Source organism: Labrus bergylta, chromosome 7, assembly GCF_963930695.1.
Source record: "Labrus bergylta chromosome 7, fLabBer1.1, whole genome shotgun sequence".
Classification (NCBI taxonomy): domain Eukaryota; kingdom Metazoa; phylum Chordata; class Actinopteri; order Labriformes; family Labridae; genus Labrus; species Labrus bergylta.
The window spans coordinates 30,966,875-30,989,142 of NC_089201.1; the positions used below are offsets into that span (position 1 = coordinate 30,966,875).

General features: G+C 42.0%; 1 protein-coding gene across 1 annotated transcript in view; it reads left to right on the forward strand.

Moving 5' to 3' along the window:
* Positions 1–20,111, forward strand: part of shank3a (SH3 and multiple ankyrin repeat domains 3a) — a 167,383-nt gene extending 147,272 nt beyond the window's left edge. Inside the window, exons 16-24 of the mRNA XM_029281382.2 lie at positions 642–766; positions 1,407–1,542; positions 4,159–4,239; positions 4,425–4,448; positions 4,844–4,971; positions 5,119–5,224; positions 5,774–6,306; positions 6,937–9,017; positions 14,937–20,111. Of these exons, the coding sequence (XP_029137215.2) occupies positions 642–766; positions 1,407–1,542; positions 4,159–4,239; positions 4,425–4,448; positions 4,844–4,971; positions 5,119–5,224; positions 5,774–6,306; positions 6,937–9,017; positions 14,937–15,507 (3,785 nt within the window). The 3' untranslated portion in view covers positions 15,508–20,111. The remainder of the gene's footprint in view (positions 1–641; positions 767–1,406; positions 1,543–4,158; positions 4,240–4,424; positions 4,449–4,843; positions 4,972–5,118; positions 5,225–5,773; positions 6,307–6,936; positions 9,018–14,936) is intronic.
* The last annotated feature ends 2,157 nt before the right edge of the window (positions 20,112–22,268 follow it).

Below are 22,268 nucleotides of genomic sequence, written 5' to 3' on the forward strand. Positions count from 1 at the left end.
TATGAGAAAATAAAAGTAAAAAAATGTGATGTGAGATAAAACTATGAACAATAAGTGTTGCAATAAATACATAAACATTAAAGAGTGTATATTAGCTGATACTCATAGTATCTGTCTATCTGCTGTTCTACAGGTTGTAACTATATCTGTGATGCAAAATGTCTCTCTTGATTCTAAAATAACTCCATAAAGCTGTTGTTTGTTGTAAATAATTTTTTGATTGGCACCAATTATAAATCTGACGGCAGCTTGCTTTAGCTCCATCTGACAGCGTCATATGGTGTCATACCCATGATGCCTCCATCAAACAGTTACAGTGTTCACCTGATGCATTGCTTGTTTAAATAAAATGTTTGTTTTTCATTCCAATACATTTTGACTATAAACGTTTTTATACAGAATGCAATTGATTGTGCAGCGCTGGTGTTGTTATTTATGTTAATCTTTAACAGTTTTTTGTTTCAATTTTCGGGAAATAAAATAGAACCAATTTAAACCATCAGCCCAAAAAATGTTAATGTTCTCTGTGAAATGTCATTTTCTATATCTAGTCATGTTGAAGTGATATAATTGTGATCGCTGAGAGAGCAATACATTTCATTTTGTTTTTGAGGGGTTGTCTTTGTGTTTTTTCTTCTAAGCCGAGACACCCATTGAAGAGTTCACCCCCACACCCGCATTCCCTGCGTTGCAATACCTGGAGTCTGTGGACGTGGAGGGAGTGGCCTGGAGGGCTGGCCTGAGGACAGGAGACTTCCTGATTGAGGTAATTTGAGAACAGCTCTTCAGCTGCTTGTTTTTGTATCTGTATCAATATTATTACAGACCCTAGTGTTACGCTTGAACAATATAAATTTACAACTGCAGAATTCTCTTCAGTCACGATGTATATTAGTGGAAGTGACGCATACACATGAGTGTAACACCCGAGTCCCACTGTCTGTGATGTTTTCAGAGTTTTCAGAGTCCTATCTTCACTTTGTTTACATCGCCAGGACGGCCGGCTGACTCCTCCCCTCGTGTATAAAAGTTGTTTAATTGAGGGACTAGAGAAAAGAAGAATAACATACTGTACTCACTGCTTAACTGTGTTTCTAGATCACGCTCATTTCAGGTAAATTTACATGCAGTGTGAAGATACCAGCATAATAAAGATCGCTAGCATTAGCATGCTAACACAACAATGCAGCGCCAGTTGTTTTGGTTTCATGCTGGTGCTCAAGGGCGACACCTGCTGGATCAAAACATCACATATAAAGACTTTAATGGCAAAAAATAGACAATGCAAAAAAACAATCTGAGTAAGAACTTGGATCATGTCAAGTGTCTCTCTCTGTAAGTGAGGTGAGCAACCAAAGTTACATTCACCACCACGTCTTCTTCTGTTCTTGTCTGCTGTCTCTTAGGTTAACGGAGTGAATGTAGTGAAGGTGGGCCATAAGCAGGTCGTTTCCTTGATCAGACAAGGGGGCAACAGGCTGCTGATGAAAGTGGTGTCCGTCTCGAGAAAACCTGAGACAGAGGAAGTCGTTCGCAAGAAAGGTAAAGGTCTCTCAGTTTTGTCCCTTTTTCTAAAGAAAACAGTCAGCTGGTTGAATTTGAAATCACTTCATAGCTGCTTCTCATTTGTTTTTGTTTTTCTAAGGACTGAATTAGCTTTCTAACTTATTTTAGATAATGAATGACTTAAAAATAACGTTAATGTTTGAATAGATGGATTGCAATGACTTGATAAAGAATACTTGATGTTTTTCATGGCACATTTTATTTATAATAGGATTTGAGTTCTTTGATAATTATTTTGTATCCAGTGGACTGTAATGCAGACATGGAAGAGGGTTCGTGAAAATATGTGTTTCTGTTGTCTAGGTGATTTTGACCACGTTTTCCCTGCTGTAAATTCATGTAGTTTCCATGTCAACCGCGCTCGCCATTACTCAGCTCCCACACAGTCCTGGAACTATGACCTCAGGACTGTGAAAACTTCAGTTGTGTTTGTGTGATTGGTGGAGTAGTGTATGCACCTCCCAGGTGATTATTAAGGGAACAGAGACAGTGATAAATGCTTTTGACCCAGATTCATCGAGACAGCTCCGTGCTGACTGAATCAAGCTACTCAGGGCCTGACGCTCTCTTAATCTCCCCGTCTCCCCTTGTTTTCTCACCTTTTTATTTGAAGTCTCTGAACATTTTGCCATTCTCTGTCCAGCTTTCTTATCCTTACCACATGGCCAAATCCAACATGGATTTGTAACTAGCCATTTTTCTCTCAGTCCTCCCTTCTGTCTGTTTCAAATTGGATCATAGTCTCTAGTGGGTGTCGGGTGTGGTGGAGTGAGGTTGTTAGATGTAGTTGTAGAAAAGATCATAGAGACACACTGCTTCCTGTAATATTCATATTAAATTCCTATAATAATGTATGATCATTCAGTAGTATTTGTGCTGCTTTTTTTTTAAATAGGAGGTTCATTTGAGGGCGATCCCACTGGTATGTCCTTCCTGTTAAAACATTTTAAACACTAACAGGCTAAGACTAACTAGAGCATCACCGTCCTATTGTGAACAGTGGCTGCAGATCAGTGTTCATATGTAACTCTGGTTACAATCCATATCAACCGTCTTCATTTCCTCACCAGTCTGCAAATTCTCTTACAGTAGCAGAGGTGATGGAAGAGCATGCAGGCGAAACAGAGTCAAAGCGAGAGATAAGAAGGAGTACGTTTCGTTTTTTGCAGACTAGAGAGAGGTTTTTTTTTTTGTTTTTTTTTTAAATGTTCCTTCATTATTATTTTTTTACATCCTAAGCTGTATTGAAAATTCCATCCCCACAATCCCACTACCTTTCTAGTGGGATATATACCCTGAAAAACACTGAAACTCAGAGACATGTAAGCAAGCAGCGCACATCGAAAAACACACATCCACTGCACCATGCAGTGCCTCACTACTACCTCGGTTGCCATGGTGACTACACTGCATGTTTGAATAAAGCATTGCATTACAGCAAAAGCATCTCTCTCTCGCTCTCTCTCTCTCTCTCTCTCTCTCGCTCTGACTCTGTTTCTCTCTCGTCCTCCTCCATCTCCTCTGCTACTGTAAGAGAATGTGCAGACTGTTGAGGAAATGAAGATGTCTGATATGGACTGTACCCAGAGTCGCGTTTGAACACCGATCTGCGGGCACTGTTGACAGTAGGATGGTTAGCCTCTAGTAAAGGCAAAAGGACATGTTTGGGACTATCGCTCTAGTGTGCTGCATTGACTGTCAGTCTAAGATAGATTGAGGCGATGTAGTTTATGTGGGGCTTTATGATCTCTGTTTGCATGTCATAGTTTTCATTTGGTTATTTGAAGGTTAATTGTTATTTTGATTGAATGCCTTGTGTTGAAACTTGTACAGCTAAAACATGTTTTACCTTTTTTTATTTGTGAGAGATAACAGCCATGTGTGGATACCAGTGTTGCAAGGCTCCCCTCGGCTTTTGGGAATAAAGTCCGCAGCGCCTTCTTAGTTTTTGAGTTCACTTGTCATCCTTTCATCTGCCAGCCCCACATGTCATTATGTCGCCCCGTGAGGGAGTTTTCCCCCCGTGTATCTGCATGTGGTCCTCAGCATGAGAATAATGTGTGTGTGTGTGTGTGTGTGAGCTGGTCTGTCCGTCTAAGGCTTTCATGCTAAATTCAACACAGACTGCATATTAAAAGTAAGATGGATGACTTTCTCCCTCTCCTTGCCATCTTCTTTTTACTCATTCTGCCTGTGTTGGTGTATATATTCTGCATGGTATGTGTTAGGAGGATTCAGAAACCTAAACCTAGGGATGTTAAAAAAAGGACTGCGCTGTGCATTTACTGCCTTTGGGCTCCTCAACAGAGAGGAGTTCTGGCAACACAAAGACTAAAAAACTAAGAGACTGGGAAAAGAAATCATCAAGCAGTTGATCCTACAGAGATCAAAGCATGAAGAAGTTGGGCTCCAATCGCAGCCTGAACAGGGCCCTGAGTAAATGCGAGGCGTCCAGTTCGCATGATCTTGACCAGATCAGAGAAGCCAAGATGGGATGGGCTGACCGTCTGGGGGATGCCAGGAGGGCACTGAGCCGCAAAGCCAAAGGATCTTCATCATCCTCATCCTCAACTCCATGCCTTTTCTCCACAGCTCCCCCGCCACCAAAGAGGGCTCCCAGCACCACCCTGACGCTGCGCTCCAAGTCCATGACCGCTGAGCTAGAAGAACTGGGTGAGTGCCAGAGAACTGGCAAACCTTTAACATTTTTCTCCCTCCTTTTCTATCACATTTCTGACTCCTCTTTTTATCATTCAATCTTGGTTTTATCTCTTAACTTTTAGAGTAGTCACTTCTTCTGTTGGCTTGTTCTTGTCATTTTCCCCCTCCACTGCTGACTCAATCTTTTTCCCACCAAGCTTCTGCTCGGAGGAGAAGAGGAGGTGAGTCTGAGGCAAGAACTTGACACCTCTTTGAACATCATAAAGATGATTTTATCACTGCTCTGTCAATTTAAGCAGTTGATTTAGAGCAAAATGTACATGTCTTTCTCTCTCCCTCTTTTTTCTCTGTTTTCTCTCTGTCTCTTTCAACTCTTAGTGCTCACTACCTAGTGGTTCATCAAGGAAACACAGTGAACTTATATTGACATAGTGAAGTGATTTTTACACATTACCATAGAGCTTCACGTTGTAGTGTATAGCTTAGATTAGATATGCCTTTCAATCTGTTTTTTTTATATTCTCTATCGTGTTTTCGCAATGTCACAAATGATGACACATCCCCCCTTGGTAATAAGCCTCAGTATTTAGTGTTGCCTCTTTTTCTTTCTGAACAGAGAGGCTAGACGAGATGTTGGCATCCCAAGAGTCCATGTTACGATCTCAGCCCGTGGAGTCAGATTACAGAGCAGCCACTGTCAAACAAAGACCAACCAGCAGGAGAATAACACCAGCAGAGATCAGTGTGAGTGCACATGCAAAGGACAATCTATAATATATACCAATGCACTGCTTCTTGGTCATGGTATATAAGTATTATAACATATGTTTAGGAATCGTGTCCAATTTGAAGACATGACATGTTCAATTCTTGATTGTGTTTTTGCTGTAGTCATTGTTTGAGAGACAAGGGATGACTTTACACGGAGCTCTTCACCCAGGCATTGAGAGGGGTCACATACCAGTACCAAAGGGGATGTCCAGGACCAAGTCTTTTGGTAAAACAATCACCCATCCTGTACATATTCAAATCAGGTGAATGATAGTGTATCTTCTGTATACAGTATGCTTGTAGGAAACATATTTTAGAGAATATAAGCAAAGGAAGCTTCATTCTTTCGTTCATTATATGTACAGTAGATTGCACTGAAGATCATGCTGCTGCAGCCCTGTCGAGATAGTAAAGTTAGAAGCTCATATTAACATTTTATTACATGCTCAGAATGTGCAAATGTACTGATTAGATATTCACAAAAAAGAGAGATGTTCAAGTGCAGTGCCCACTTTCAAAAGTAGACATATTTTATTTATACTCCCCTGTATTATTGAACAGCCTACACTTAAGTGAATGTTGAATTAATTGTACATTTTGTCAAAAGTTAGATACATGTTTTACTAGATTACGGTATATCTGGGTTTGAGTCAACACTTAGTGTGTTTTTTTATGTAGCAGCAGCTGCGGACCTGCTAGGCTGATTTAAAACAGTTCTTCTGCCTGAGCTCATCTCTTGTCACCAGGTGATCTGTGCTTTCCTCTCCCTCACCAGGTGCCACTGAGGAGGATCGGCTGTCCGCCCTCGCAGCAGAGCACAGGTTTCCCCGCAGTTCCTCCATGACGGACAGCCTCAGAGAACACTCGCAGCAGCCCCATCCGATCCCTCCGCCTCCACAAATGGCACCTCCTCCTCCTCCGTACTACCACCTAGACACTGGTCCTCCGCCGGCCTTCTGCCCCCCGCCTCCCCCCTCCAGGACCCAGAGTCAGGGCCACGAGCCTGGAGGACGCTCCAGCTTCAAGCCCTCCTCCTTGGACCTGCCTTACGAGGCAGCTCAGCGGCAGGCCACTCACATTGAGAGACAGAAGAAAGCCCGGTCTATGATCATCCTCCAGGACTCTTCCCATCTACCTGTAGAACCCACAGAAATCCCCCGCCCTTCTGCTGCTACTCCACCTGAGCGAATAAAAAGGAAGGGTAGGGTTATTGACAACCCTTATGCTAATGTGGGTCAATTTAGCATCGGACTTTACACTCCCACCAAGCCCCAGAGGAAGAAAAGTCCCCTGGTGAAACAACTACAGGTATGTTTTTTTTGTATTATTATTTTTATTAATTGTTCAGTTTAGTGCCAAAGACGGTGTTAATCTCGATGAAAATATTTGTTTTGTTTTTAAATTAGTCAACTCTGACGATGACGAGACGAAACTCCGCTATTTGACGATTTGATAAATAAAAGAACTTGTGACAAAATGAAAAGTGAGGATTATCACGTCCCCCCCTCAGCTGTTCTAAAATCATTGTAAACCATAGCAGACAGTGTGTGTGTGTGTGTGTGTGTGTGTGTGTGTGTGTGTGTGTGTGTGTGTGTGTGTGTGTGTGTGTGTGTGTGTGTGTGTGTGTGTGTGTGTGTGTGTGGTGAGTGCAACAATGTGCAGCCTCTCGCCTGCAGGTCCGTGAAGCCCCGCCCCCTGGAGCTTCTCATAATAAAAATAAAAGCTCGCGTCTGATTTTGTTGACTAAAATATCTTCAACTAAAATGATGTGCAATTTCTGTGACTAATTGACTAAATTAAATCAATAACAAATGACTCAATATAAAGGACATTTTCGTCAGGAGACTACGACTAAATTAGAAAATGGTGTGAAGATTAACACTGGCCAGAGACACTCTGATGTGATGTGGTTGATTTTCTGTTCTTGTCTTACTGCAGGTGGAAGACGCACAAGAAAAAGCAAGCTTGGCCTTAGCCGCTGTCCACTCCAGAGAGAGCTCACCCTCAGGACGACACCCACATGCCCACGGGCACACACACACCAGCCGTGCAGACTACTACCAGCACCAGCTGATGGCCGAGCGAGAGCGCATGCGCGTCCAGGGAGAGATGATGCTTCAGGGTAAGGGCCCCTTCGCCGCCGCAATCGCCGGAGCGGTGAAAGATCGCGAGCGTCGCCTAGAAGAGCGGAGGAAATCCACTGTCTTCCTTTCTGTCGGGACCATGGAGGGCGCCTCTGCCGCCAGCTCCGATTCCCCCTCTCTGACTCAGTCTCACTCCATCGATGAACGGATGCTCACTCGAGAGCTCGGACAGCTGCCGCCCCCTGCCTTGGCCCTGAGCCCCTCGCCCAGTGGGACCACCTTTATCCACCCGCTTACGGGAAAACCCCTGGACCCCAACTCTCCACTGGCTCTTGCGCTGGCCGCAAGGGAGAGGGCACTGACCTCCCAGAGCCAGTCCCCTACTGGCAGCCCGGAGCCCAGGACTAAACATAGTGTTATGTTTATTGACCCTCAGACCAAAGAGTCTCCACACGGGGAAGGTGCATCCTCATCTCCCCCTTTTTCACCTAAAAGCTCCAAGGCAGCGGGGTATGGATCCTCCACAGCATCGATTCTCGTCCCCCAGCCCACCAAACCACAGTGGGCCTCATCACCATCCTCTGTATCATTCCGACAGGAGATGGAGGCCCGAGTAGAGGAGAGGAAGGAGGAGAAGAGGCTAGAGGATAAAAAAAGTATGTTGATCAGTATAATGGATACGTCCCAGCAAAAGACAGCAGGATTAATTATGGTCCACGCTACGAGTAATGGCCAGGCTGTTGGGATGGGTTCAGAAGTGCAAAAGGCAACCCCTCCAACATCCACAGAGCCGAGCAAATCTCCAAGTCCTCGGGTTCAATCCCCGAGTCCTATAGCCTCCCAGGCTCAGCTCCAGGCCCAGCCTCAAACTCAGCGTCCTGCCAGTCCAGCCCAAGAGAAGAGTCTGGCTCAGGGAAGCTCAGAGGAGGACGTTGACCCGTACACGGTGACCCTGCCCCCTGCGATTTTGTCCTCCAGCGACGAGGAAACGAGAGAGGAGTTGCGCAAGATTGGAGTTGTTCCGCCTCCGGATGAGTTTTCTAACGGTCTCTCGGCGCAGGGAACGCCAGTGTCCCCGCCTAAGCCCGTCCCCTCTCCCGCCGCCCCTTCGACACCAACGCCCCAAACTCCTTCAACCCCGACAACAACTCCTGCCGTAACCCCGACGCAGCCTAAGACTCCCCAGCCTCCGCCTCCACCCGGTGCAGCAGCTGTCTCAGGGAAGCCCTCTGACCCTCTGGAGCCCCCGCATGTGGGCGAGTCTGGCTCTGCGGCTGACTCGGGTGTGGAGGAGGCCGACACGCGCAGCTCCAGCGAGAAAGAGCGAGACCACCACCTCGAGACCACCAGCACAGTCTCCACGGTTTCCAGCATGTCCACACTGTCCTCAGAGAGCGGTGAGCCTGCTGACACACACACCACGCACACCTCTTATGCCGAAGGGCAGACCTTCGTGCTCGACAAGCCGCCAGTGCCTCCTAAGCCTCGACTCAAGTCCCAAATAGGAGGTGGCAAAGGCCCCGTCACCTTCAGGGACCCGCTGCTGAAGCAGAGCTCTGACAGCGAGCTCCTCTCACAGCAACAAGCTGCTGCTCTGGCTGCTGCAGCCGGAGGAGCCGGACTGCCCTCAGGTGGTTCAGCCTCAGTGACTGGACTAGCCCCCACCAAGCCGCGCTACCTCTTTCAGCGAAGGTCCAAGCTGTGGGGGGACCCAGTGGAGCCTCGTGGGCCCGGGGTAGGGCTAGGTATCGGGAGTTTGGGCAATCTCGGCGGACTGGGACTGGGGTTGGGTGCAGACGAAGGAACAAAACCATCAGTTATGGGGGAGCTCAGCTCTCGACTACAGCAGCTAAATAAAGACACTAGGTCATTGGGAGAGGAACCCCTGGGAGCATCACTAGACCCTGGGAGGAAGTCTCCTGTGGCAGGTGCCAGGTAAGAGAAGAGCCGGTGCAAAAACAAACGGTTGGATCAATGATTTCATTCATTTATTTTACACACACGGTGACAAGGGGCATCAGAGTTGGCATACTAGATAAGTTTCAGTGCCCAGAGAGAAGAGTCATACTTTTTTTTTTAATAGGAGTGCACACATTCCAGGCACTGAGTTAAAAACATTTCTAGATAATCAGCATCTAATCTAACTCTTTGTGTAATCAGTTTCATTTTCTACAGTGGATAATCCTTTTAAGTCTGGCAGCAACAAGTCCACTGAAAGAGCAATGGCAAACACAAGCTTTTATTCATTAATCAGAATCAGAATCAGAAATACTTTATTAATCCCAGAGGGAAATTCGATTGTTGCAGTTGCTCCAAAATATAGAATATAGCAGTAGAAATATAGTAAAATATTAATCAAATAGAATAGAATTAAGAAGCTAAAGCTAAATTCTGTCTGAATTATTAAAAGTGTTTGTCTGAAGTATAAAAATGTATCGAATAGAAAGAGTCACAGTGAAAGACAGGAGTGTACGTGATGTGATTTTACTCACATTTTTTAAAATATGTGAATGAATCCATATTGAAGCCAGTCCTCTGTGATGACGAGCTATAACGGGATCAGAGTGAACCAGCAGTGCTCGCAGTAGCTTCTCTGAAAACACGAGTGTAACAAAAAGTAAGTTTGCTCCTCACACAGCAACACTCAGGGTTATCTGAAGCATCTGAAACAAAATGCTGTTTTTTACCTATTATTTGTGGGTTTTTCTTTTTTTGATCACCATCAATACAATAAAGTCATTTATTATTTCTGCAGATGTGAGGACACCGAAGAGAGTAAACCTTATGGTTATAGCTCCTAGGGTAAATTTATTCTTTTTTTTTTATTCCTAACAAGCCTATCAACTAATCCCATTTAAATGAACAACTCTTTATATACATTTTTGTTTCATTGTTTTTTAAATAATGTGTTACCTTGTTTGCATCACCTAACTTCTACACCTGCACAATCGTTCCATTAGATACAAGGTTAAAGAAGATAAATGCTTTAGCGCTAAGACATTGGATTCAAAGAAAGTATTTATTGTAGAAAAATGCATCAGTACTGCAGCCTCTGGTTTCGATGTCTTAACTGATCTTTGTTAATATATTAGATATCTCAGCTCATTTGATATCTGCTGAGTGGTATTAAGTACAGACAGTAGACCCAAGGTAGTTATTAAAGGCTTAATATGTGATTGTTCACACTTAAATGTATAAATCAAGTATCTCCTCTGAAAATAACTCTGTGAGTCATGACTGTCTACAATGGGTGTAACACCCGAGTCCCACTGTCTGTGATGTTTTCAGAGTCCTATCTCCAGTTTGTTTACATCGCCCGGACGGCCGGCTGACTCCTCCCCTCGTGTATAAAAGTTGTTTAATTGAGGGACTAGAGAAAAGAAGAATAACATACTGTACTCACTGCTTAACTGTGTTTCTAGATCACGCTCATTTCAGGTAAATTTACATGCAGTGTGAAGATACCAGCATAATAAAGATCGCTAGCATTAGCATGCTAACACAACAATGCAGCGCAAGTTGTTTTGGTTTCATGCTGGTGCTCAAGGGCGACATCTGCTGGATCAAAACATCACATATAAAGTCTTTAAGCTAGTGTTAGTTTGTATATGTGCCTAAATGTGTGTGCTTGTGCGGCTGCTTGTATAGCTATCTTTATTTGAGCCAATAAAAAGTAGTTGTCCCTACACCAACCTCACTTAATGCAGGATGTTTGAGTGTTCAAATTTAGTTTTAAGGTCCAGTTTAAAGAGGTTTGTCGCTAAATGCATCTACGGTAGGTGTTATCGTTCCACTTAGGTTAAGGGTCAGGAAATGCCTGATGTGTGTGATATTCCTTGTAGATATAGAAGTACAAAGTGAGTATGTAGTTGATTCATGTTGGTGCAAACAAGGTAACAGGCTTGGAGGCATGCTTTTCCTGAAAGCCTCTCCTCATCTCTAACACACACTGTCACTGTCGGGTTAGCACTTACAATCCTGCTAGTTACCATTCCTCCAGCCCTTCCCTTCAACTTTCCCCCCCGAGTCCTCCTTGTTCAAATAAAAAGGAATACATCCACTGCTTGTTTCTGCCATCACTGATATAAAGCTGATAAGACCAGAAACTGCAGGATTTCTTCTTATCATACCCCACCCCGCCTTTAATATCAGTGATAATGTCACACTTTGAAGGATGTATTTTTCACAGGAATTTGAACATTACTGAACTATAATAAAACCACCCCATGATCTTGGCATTAACAGGCATGTTAATATTGACACTACTTTTGTCAAAGTTTCCAATAACTGTGAAATCAATTAGTGGCATCAGTTGTACATTATGATAGACTTTTTAGACATAGATGTTTTCCCTATTTGAACAATAACCAACCCTCAGGCTGATGCATTTTTTATGGCTTGGCAGGGCAGGAGTTTACATCTAATTTTTAAAGAACAAATGCTGATTTTTTTATTGTAGTTTTACATGTTTTCAAGGGATTTTTAATTTTACGTTTAAATCAGGAGAATCAGTAGTTAATTCATTAATGTGTAAAAAAAATCTAGCTTTCAAAGAAAACAGCAGTTAGTAGATACTCTTCAGATGCAGCGTCTTCTTTCTTCTCTTGACCTCATTTCTGTTCATGTGAATAAGAAGGGGAAATGAGATCGCCTTGATGTTCACTGTACTTCACTGTTGATTAAGAGGAGTTAAAAGGATTTGAAGAGAAAAGATCAGTTTCAAAAGATTTTAGAAGTTTCAAATCAGTAAGAGAAGCTAACTATCTCCTTACAACATGAATGAAACCATCCAAGATAATTAGCATGAAACAAACCGTACACAACGTTTGCCTTCTTTGTAACTATGATGGTCCTCACAGAAGTGACGGTGTGTAGTTTTGTGTTGACAGAAGTCTGCTGCCACTCCTTTGTGGTTTCTTCTGGACATCTTGGATTCAAGATTTTCCTCCAGTTCCTCCCTAAATGTAGTGCATTAAAAAATGAAACAATTCTGTAAGCACAGTTTTTTTTCCTCTATCGTGACAGCCACGCATACATACATATCTTCTGCTCCTTTAACCAGTATTGTGCCATTTTTAGTAAGCATTGTGTGTTACCAAAAAAAAATATTTGGGGGCGAAATGCTCACTCATTCTCATTATTTTAAGACTTTGCACTCCCTCGTGTTACCATGAAAGAAAAGAAAAAGTCAACATGTGGCATTGAACCAAATTCAGCTTCATCCCAATCCATCGTTGATCTGGAACCTCGTTAAAAAAAAAAAAACATGATCTGTGGATGGAAAAAGTGACCATGATATCAAATACGACATATCATGTGACACCCACTTCTTATTGGGCTCATCCTCTTCTGAGAATATGCAATCATAGTCATCCTCACAGCATCCATCCTGACAGTTGATTGTCCTTGGCTGTGACAAAGATGATCATGCACACCATTATCTCTCTCTCTCTCTCTCTCTCTCTACCTCTACATTTGTTTTTCCTCACGCAGTGCATAGGCACCCCAGCAACCTTAATCAGTAACTCCATCACTTGCCCCATCCACTGTGTGTCCCATTTAATTCCTCACATGCTGCTGTATTTTGTCTGTCTTGTACCCACCCTTGCTCACATGCTGTGCATCTAAGCTTCGGGTTGTCTGTGACACCTGTGGTTTCTCAGATTTTGTTTGTGCCCTTCAGTTTTATGTTCTTGTTCTGTTTATGTTATTTGCTAAACTTTGTTTTGTTTTTCAGTGATTGTGTTGAGGATGGCCATGATCCCTGACTGTCTGGCTTATTGGACACTGTAGGTTTCTAAAACCAGAACAGAAAATTGGACAATCTGAATTATTGATTAAAACCCAAACACAGCGAGTGTGTAATCTATTGCTTACACCAGCCTTTCCCAAACTTAAAACTGCCGCGGCCCACTTTGATATACAAAATTATTGCGGGGCCCGTTATAAAATAAAAGTTTTGACTACAGCTATCACTTTCAGTTAGGGTCAATTATTTGACATGACAACATGATATTATTAAAGTTTCCTAAACATTATGTCCATGAATAGTCATGACACGCCTTACTAATCACTTAAAGGGTTGACTCATGGTAAATCATCATTATTGTGATATTTATTTTATTTTTAAAATTGGTGGAGGGCTTTTCGCGGCCCACCTGCAGTACCAACACGGCCCACCAGGGGGCCGCGGCCCACACTTTGGGAAGCACTGGCTTACACAATGCCTTTATAAATGTTTTTCAACAACTTAATAGAGATTTTTAGGCGACATTTTTTTAACCTAAATTTTATTTTAGGTAAATGGACCACTATAGTCAAGGGACTTGTGTCAGCCTTATAATTTGTTTGTTTGTTTGTTTGTTTGTTCTTCTTGGTTCGTGCAGTGTTTGATATGTGAATAGTGTGCTCATTTCTCTCATGTAGCCCACTGGTCAGACCTGACGTGCTGAAGCCTACTGTGCTGTCTGTCATGTAAATGATTTGTGAATAAAACCATCACATGCACACACATAAATACACGTGTACACATGGTCACTGCCACCCTCATGTAGTCACAAACACACAAATACCCTGTGCACACAAAATACAGCAGAGACAGCAGAGTTGGCTGATGCTAACTCTTAAGGCTGGTCGACAGGCTGCGTCTCATGGAGTGATGCTAACATTCTCTCCCATTGCTCTCTCTCTGCTCACCTTGCATGCTCCGCCCTGCTGCTCTGATCTGATTGGTCTAGAACTGACTGTGCGCCCAGGAGGGCAGGACGACTGTGTAAGTGCGCATGGAGCTCATCTCATACCCGTCGGCTCCCTGTAGTTGATCATTTTTTCAAGCCTGTGTGCTGCCTATAGCTACTGTTGTTCCATAACACTCTCTAGCACCACATTTCGCCCACATCTTAAGTTTCCAAAAAGAAAAGGGAAAACATATGCCACATCTGAATATAGGACACTTACATACTTGCATGAATATATCAGACACCATTCCACATACTCCTTCAACATTTAGGCTTCTCCTGTCCTCATCCAGCTTGCACCAACGTAGTGTCAGACCCGATCCATTATCCACCCCTCTTCTCCTTCCTCCCCATCCTTTCCTCCATTAGGGCCCATAGTTATTTTTTTTTTTTACTTCTCACACATTTCTTTTTCTATTATTTATCAAGAAGGTCAGATGTAAACATCATATAAAACAATTACAAAAACTGGAGTTAGTGTTGCTTCACCATCCAAATGATTGCCAGTTTTGGATTAGTACTCTTCATACTTCAGATGTTTTCAATTTGTTTGGTTTGTAAAATCAGATTCCCTGAATGTTTTAGTTGGTGCAGTGAATAAAGTTATGGGCAAATAATAGGTTAGTGTGTGTGTGCGTCTGTAGTTGTTTGTGTAGTTTGGGGGGGCAGGGGTTAAAGTAAGATGATGGGGGGTTTTCTGCTGTTTCAATGTAAAGCACTTTATCTGTTTTCGTTGCTGTTTAAATCTAATTCTAAACATTTTTGGTTTTCCGGTTCATTCCAGATTTTATTGAGTAAATGATAGTAGAAAGACAGAGAAACTTTCAGTAGCGGTCACACAGAGCCAATGTAGGATGTGTTTCAGTGAAAACGACACCGTCTTATTCTAACAAACAGACAAACATATCCTTGTGTGTGCTGAAAAAATGGTTTAAGTCGATTTTCTTCCGAGAAGTTTGAAGTTGCCGTGATGTGAGATTAGCTTGATCTAACCTGCAGCCTGTCTTAACTTCAATTTAAGCAGAACTATCTGCTGACGATAGGGGTGACATTCCAGCTTTGTTCCTCTTCTTCTCCTCTTTTAACACTTTTCTTTCTTGCGCCCTGTCTCCACCAGACTTTTCAGCAGCCTAGGTGAGCTACACACCATCTCTCAGAGAAGTTACGGCACCACGTTCACCATCCGCCCCGGTAGCCGTTACCCCGTCACCCGACGCGCCCCAAGCCCAGGCTCAGGCTCGCCTGACCGGGGTGACCCCCTTGGACGTTTCTCAGGCTTCGGCCTACCGACCTCGCCGACTACACCCCCGCAGACCATCCTCAAATCCTCCAGCCTCAGCCTCCCCCAGGAGCCTAAAGAAGTCCGCTTTGTAATGAGAAGCTCCAGTGCCCGTTCCCGCTCTCGCTCCCCGTCCCCCTCGCCTTCACACTCCCCCGGGCTGGGCTCGCCGCTTTTAGCCCTCCGACCCTTCCACCAGAAGCCCCTCCACCTCTGGAATAAGTACGACGTGGGAGACTGGCTGGAGAGCATCAACTTAGGGGAGCACAGAGCCGGGTTTCAGGACCATGAGATCGAAGGCTCTCACCTCCCGGCTCTCACTAAGGAGGACTTTGCAGAGCTTGGAGTGACGCGTGTTGGACACCGCATGAACATTGAACGAGCACTAAAAATGCTGCTGGAGAGCTGACCCCTGCCCTGAGCCGCAGCAACATGTAGAGAAAACATGAAGTCATGCCAGATATAGAGTCGACAGAAGAGAAAACAATAGGAACCACTCCTCTTTTACTCTAGCTGCTTTTGATCTGCATCACCAATGTTTACCTGTGGCCCTTAGCCACACATTGTGTTCCTGTTGTGTTAATACCCTGCACTTAGCACTGAAGAGGAGGAATCAGTCCGTTCACCCTGCCTCGCCTCGGCTCGGCTCTCAGCGTCCGGCTCACTACTGGTTAAAGCTTGGACCTCAAAAAGTGCTCTAGTCTCTTCCTTATTGAAGAGAGTCGTATGAGCTCTAATTACAATATTTGATCTGTGAAAGCTTCAGTTATTCCCCGGAGTAACACCCACATGTTCTCGTTCACTTTTCCCCCTCCTCTCCTCTCTACCTCTTCCCCCTCCATCTCTGAGGCCTATGGAAGCCCTTTTTGCAGTTTGAGTAAAAGAGGAGGTGGAAGAATTTGTTTTGGTTTTCCAAACAGAAAGCTCAGTTGCCTTTCAAAAATATTTCTACAGAGATCATCAGTGATGAACCAGGACTAATGGACCATAGAGTCAACACAGCTTTTTAAAAGGTGTGTCCTCTCTATACCTGCTGTTGTTTTTAAAAACCTGAAGACTTTGGAGGAGCCCCAGAGGTGGAGCTACTCAAAAGTAAACCATGGGAGCAAAACGCCTCCGCCTTGGTATCCAGACTGTGCTATCTATTATATTTGGAGAATGTTTAACCAACACTCGTGGCTTTTTTCATAATCAATTTTTTTGGTTTTTCCAAAGGGAATACTATATATAGGTATTATATAATATAATATATATGTATTAAAATATAGCTTTCAGAAGAAAAGACAATGTTGCAAAGAGGAACTGTAATAAATTAATCTGCGCCTGTTTTTTTGGTTTTTAGTATAGAAGGCAGAGAAATCTTTAAATTTATTCCACCAATAGTTTACTCATTTCTACCAATTATATATACATATATATACATAAATATATATATTTGAAATTTGAAAAAAAAGTATATAGATATGAAAAATGAAGTTTGTCATAGGTGTAAAATGTTTTCCTTATGGTCACCCTTTCTTGAATCGTAGCATGAAGAGTTGCATCATGTCTTGGACAGAGCGTGTGTTTGTTTGTTTTTATTTTCTTACGGTCTTCCTTCATACTAAAGGGCATCCCGTAATGTGAGGCTGTGACCCCAGTTGACACCCATCCCTACTGCTCCAGCTACAGATCCCCCCCCCCCCATGTGGTTCTGACTCTGCTTTATCAGCAGAAATACACAGTAAGGACCACCTAATGAAAACAGCTACTTGAGTGAAAAGGGGGCTCTTCATCTCTTTGCCTGTTAATCACTCAGGGATGGAAGTTTGGGGCACTAGCATGGAGATGTTGTTTGGCTGTTGTTTTGATACTATCCTTTTCAATTCCTGCCTGTGAGGACTATTAAACACCACAGTTTGAAAAAATGTTAAGAGGGCTAGTAAAAGAATTTCCATCCCTGCACCATCTGATGATGCTTCTCAGACTGTTTGAGTTGAAAGAAGGACAAAGTCTGATTTTCATCTGCTCTGTTACAGAAGAAAATCAGGAAAAAAAACAGACTGCAGAAAACCTCTGAGATTTTATTTTCACTGCAAAAGACTGAAAAGCTATTTAGTTTAACTTTAATTGTTAAATTAAACCGTCCTTCAAATCTGCTCGATGACACACTTGGCTTAAATAAATGAATAATTTAAAAATGTGTGCCCCCTCTGAAATGTCACGCTAAGGGAGAAGTGTCTGTAGTCTGTCAGGCTGTGGGGATGGGAAAGCCTCTGTGAGGTCTGTAAGGAAAATTCAGTATTCTACAACCTGGCTGTGTCTTAAAACATTGCTGCTTACCTGTCTCTCTGCGGTGTACTTATTGAGTACAATATTATCATTCACTTCTGCAGCCTAAACTGTAATAATAAGACCCAGGTTGTAAAAGCAAAAAAAAAAAAGAAATACAACTGAATTTTCCTTTAACAATACAAAATCTACAATTGTACTCATGAGTAGCTTCTGCTAGCAGTGAGAAACAGTGAGTTTTATTCACGCAACAAATAGCATTTTATCCATAGCTTTTCTCTTAACAGAAGGCTGCCAGGTGATTACTACTAGAAACCTCCACACATCAGCAGATTTAGTCAGTACGCCAAGGCCTTTTCACTTGGCCAGAAGCTCTGTGCATCTTTTTTCCTTCTTTTTTTTTTTGCTAGCAATTTGTAAAAAAGCGGGTGGAGAAAATATTGTATCTGGGTTGTAGGAATAGCACTCACTGCCTCACTGTGACCTCACGGATTTCGTTTTCTTTTTCTTCTTCTGACTCCAGTGTTACAGTCCCTCTTGACTCATTTGAACTCTTTGTGTTTTTTCTTGTTGATTTTTTGTTTCTTTGTTGATTTGTTACCCTCGCACACTGTGGGTAGATTTTGTAGCGTGTGGAACATGAAGCTGTAATCTTTCACTCATTTGAATTTTTAAGAGTGGCAGAAAAAGATGAAAAAAAGAAAAAGATTCTGTCCATTCTAAACGTACTTACACTTGTAAAAATGAACAGACTTACAGATATTTGCTTTTTTTTTAAATCACAAGCAATGTATATATGATAGATTTCATATAAATTTTTTGAAAAAAAGTATATAGATCTATATATGAATGTTTGGCATATATGCATAGTTAAACACCTGAGAGAAAGGTGAGCAGATTTTATTCTTTCTATGAACTCTTAAACTTTTGAACTCTGAACTATGAACTAGGGGATGATTTGCACAAAACAAGGTGACAAGGTGCTAACATAAAAGCCACCCGACGTCCAAGCGCATGCGTGCATCTGGATTCCCCCTCAATCTCTGTGTGGTCGTTCCTCTTCACCATGTGTTTGTGTGAATGTTTGAGCGTTTAAACAAATGCTTGTTTTATTTCCTTTTGTGTGTGTGTGTGTTTGTTTGAGAGTGTGTACGGTTGATTGTTAGGGTTTACATCTTTGGAGTTAGTCCACTATAGCCTTACTGTATTACCATCAGAGATTGCCGGCACTGGCTGTGTCACACAAACATACACACTCATGTAACGTACACACACACAAACAGAAAAAATGCACACCATGTCACGATGATGGTTTTTATGCATTGTTGTTTAGTTCTGAGTGTTCAACAGGGAGAGACAGATTTTACACATCGTTGAATGAAACCATTGTTACATTTTATATTTCAAACAGCAAGAACTCACCTTGTAACTGTGTAGGTACTGCTTATTGCAGTGTCACTGTTTTGTACACCCAGTCCCAGATTGGCATTTTTGCGCTTCTTACCCTCCACTCTGTCTGGCAGCACTCCTTTTTCCTTTTTCAGACTTTTCAGTTTTTGAGTTTTTTGAGTTGCTATATGAGGTGATCCAGTAAGGAACAAACAACACAAAGGAAAAATGTGCCAAAAAATAACTTTGAACTGTATATTTGTCTTTGCTTTAGGACTATCTTAGTTACAGCATTCTTGAGCTGTTAGACTCAATAATATGGTGCCATCTCCTGGAAATCTTGAGAACTACAGACATTTGTTAGATACTTCTGTATTTCCGACGGGAAATGCAGTCATTGTTATTATTTTGTGAAGTAGCAGGCTATTGCATTTATATAAATATATATAAATATATATAGATATATAACATTATATCTATGTATATTCTATAAAGCCTGTGCATAACTACCTGTGAGCTTTGCATTAACATTTCTATTTAAATTTTGAGACAAAGTATCACAACTGCTTGATTTAACTGTGATGAAGGATATTATCCTGCTTGGCTTACTGTTCCCATAAAAAATATACAAAAAAAAACACAAACACTTCTGAGGTGAATGTGTACAGTCTTGAAACACACAGGCTGGCCTGGTTTGAACAAAACAAAAAAAAAGTTGTAGTGAATACCTGGTCAAATGGTTGTGTATGTTTACTGCAAATACTGATGCAAAACGATGCTCCAGAGCAATGTGTACCAGACTTACACACCATTAGGTCGACTAGGTTCAGTGAAGGGTTATCTTTGTCTTATTTTCTAATCAACAAAGCACAATCTTCATAGCGTAGGGGGAGCAGTGTAACCTTTTTAAAAACCCACTGGGGTCCGGTCACCCACTGGAACCAGTGATCTTATCATCGAAGGGGTTTTTTCTTTCATTGTTGGTTTTTCTCCTTGTTTGCACTGTGACGTTTAGAATGGTGGATGTATCCCCTGCAAATGCCTCAGCCCTTGTCTCACAGGTGAACTTCCCGTTCTCAGCATCACAATAAACCTGGGGGGACAGCATCTTCAGCTTTCTCTGAGCAAACTTCTGGATTCTTGAAGCATTTCAAAAACCCTGTTTAATACATGTGGGCCAAACTTAAAAATACTAGTGAACCAGAAGCGACCCGAGTATTCTTCATGCAAACAAAAATAAGGGTGATTTTGAAGTTTGAGGCAAGATCTGAGCCGTTTCCCAGGATATCTCCACCACAGAGATATATGTTTGTTATATTATGTAATAAATTTATAATTAAAACATGAACTGAACTGAATTTTACTGTCATGAATGTGCGTTCCAGTGTGAGTTCTTTTTTTGTAAATACCTCAAAACAGTCGAAGTTAGATTTTTTTTTAAATTACATACAGTTTGTTGTGAAAAAAATGATCCTCATGCACAAATATTTGTATGTTATATGAGCTTGAACTTCTGAGGAAAACTGTTTTTTCATTGCAGACTTCATTACTTAAATGAATATAAACACTATAGTGCCTTAAATCCACCGTTAACAACACAACGACGGGCTGTGACAAGCTGCAACTTAGAAATATGCTGAAGTTGACAGTGCTCTGATGACTGCTGCAGGATCGCAGCAAGTCACAAAGACAAACATAATAACTATGTGGTTACATGGTACATTGCATTTTCATTTGAAGGATGCTGAAAAACAGACTCTCCATCATAAAATGAATGCAACAGATGCAGATCCCCACTCCTACTGCACAAGACAAAACACACAAATGCCGAGAACAGCAGCACATCAATTTATAATCAAGTATCTTTTTTGCTCTGTACTAGTGACATATGGATGACTGTGAGACTTCAAATCTGACTAAGAAAATATCCTCCAACCTCCTGTGGTCAGAGTTACAAATCCTTACCACAAATGCAGATCACCAAAATATGATCATGAAAAACACTGTGTCCTGTTGATTGTATGCTTGACAGAAAATCAGAAATCATTTGACATTAAGACAAAAACCTGATCTGTTTACAGAATCAACGTCAGCAGGATAAATGAGCCATGATATTCATGACAGTATACGTTTGGAAGATCTGTAAACATTTGTCAGACCAACTCATGATTAATTTTAATTCATCATCTGCTTCTGACTTATTTTCCTCCTGTGCTTAAAAGTCCTACAATATTAGTGCAATAAATGGCTTCAATAAAAGCATATATTTTTTTCAGTCAAATGCTGAGACAAACGCCACATAAACAGAAATACTTTTTTAAGCATTTCCAATTAGTGAAGTGTGAATTATAGGTATAATTTACAAAAATTCCAACTGGTCCAAATGAACTTCTTGTTATCACAACTAGACAAAAAGCCCTGTCTCTCATACGTAGCCATGTCACATTTCACATTACATTGAAGGTCACACATTATTCTCCTTTTTAACTAGTTTAAATAAGTCTCAGAGCTCCCCAAAACATGTCTATAAAGTTTCTTGTTATAAATCCACTCTGATCCTGTATTTGATCATGTCTAGAAACCCCTCTATTTTAGCTCTGCACAAAACAGGCTGTTTCTGTGTCTGTACCTTTAAATGCTAATGAGCTGTATCAGACCACGCCCCCCTCTGTGGAAGGGCTTGGGCTTTCTCGCTCTATTGCCCTGTTGTTTACAGTAAGAAGGCAGACTCAGAAGGCAGAACAAACATATAGCTGTGGGAGTGTCACCCACCTGGGGGAGGGGTTACTGCCCTTTGTGATGTCATGAAGTCTTTGTAAACTGGCTAGGAACACGTAGTGGAAGAAAAACAAAAGTGTATTTTAAATATTATGTGACCTTTAACAGCTTCTATATGTGACTGTTATGAGATAAAACTCTTGAGTCATGACTGTCTACAATGGGTGTAACACCCGAGTCCCACTGTCTGTGATGTTTTCAGAGTTTTCAGAGTCCTATCTTCACTTTGTTTACATCGCCGGGACGGCCGGTTGACTCCTCCCCTCATGTATAAAAGTTGTTTAATTGAGGGACTAGAGAAAAGAAGAATAACATACTGTACTCACTGCTTAACTGTGTTTCTAGATCACGCTCATTTCAGGTAAATTTACATGCAGTGTGAAGATACCAGCATAATAAACATCACTAGCATTAGCATGCTAACACAACAATGCAGCGCCAGTTGTTTTGGTTGCACGGTGGTTGCTCAAGGGCGACATCTGCTGGATCAAAAAATCGCATATAAAGCCTTTAAAGTCTTTTGTGAGTGCTGTACTATTATCTTGACCCTAATGCTAAACTGGATGAGTGTTGATGGCTCTTGACGACGTGACCTGATGTTGCTGTCTTTTGTATATTATTTTTGTCTGACAATATTGAAAAGTTGATTGCTTTTCTAAATCCATATATAGGTTTTAAACATCAGTGGATGTTGCATGATGTCACCGACGTCCCAAGGACCCTTGTGTGATG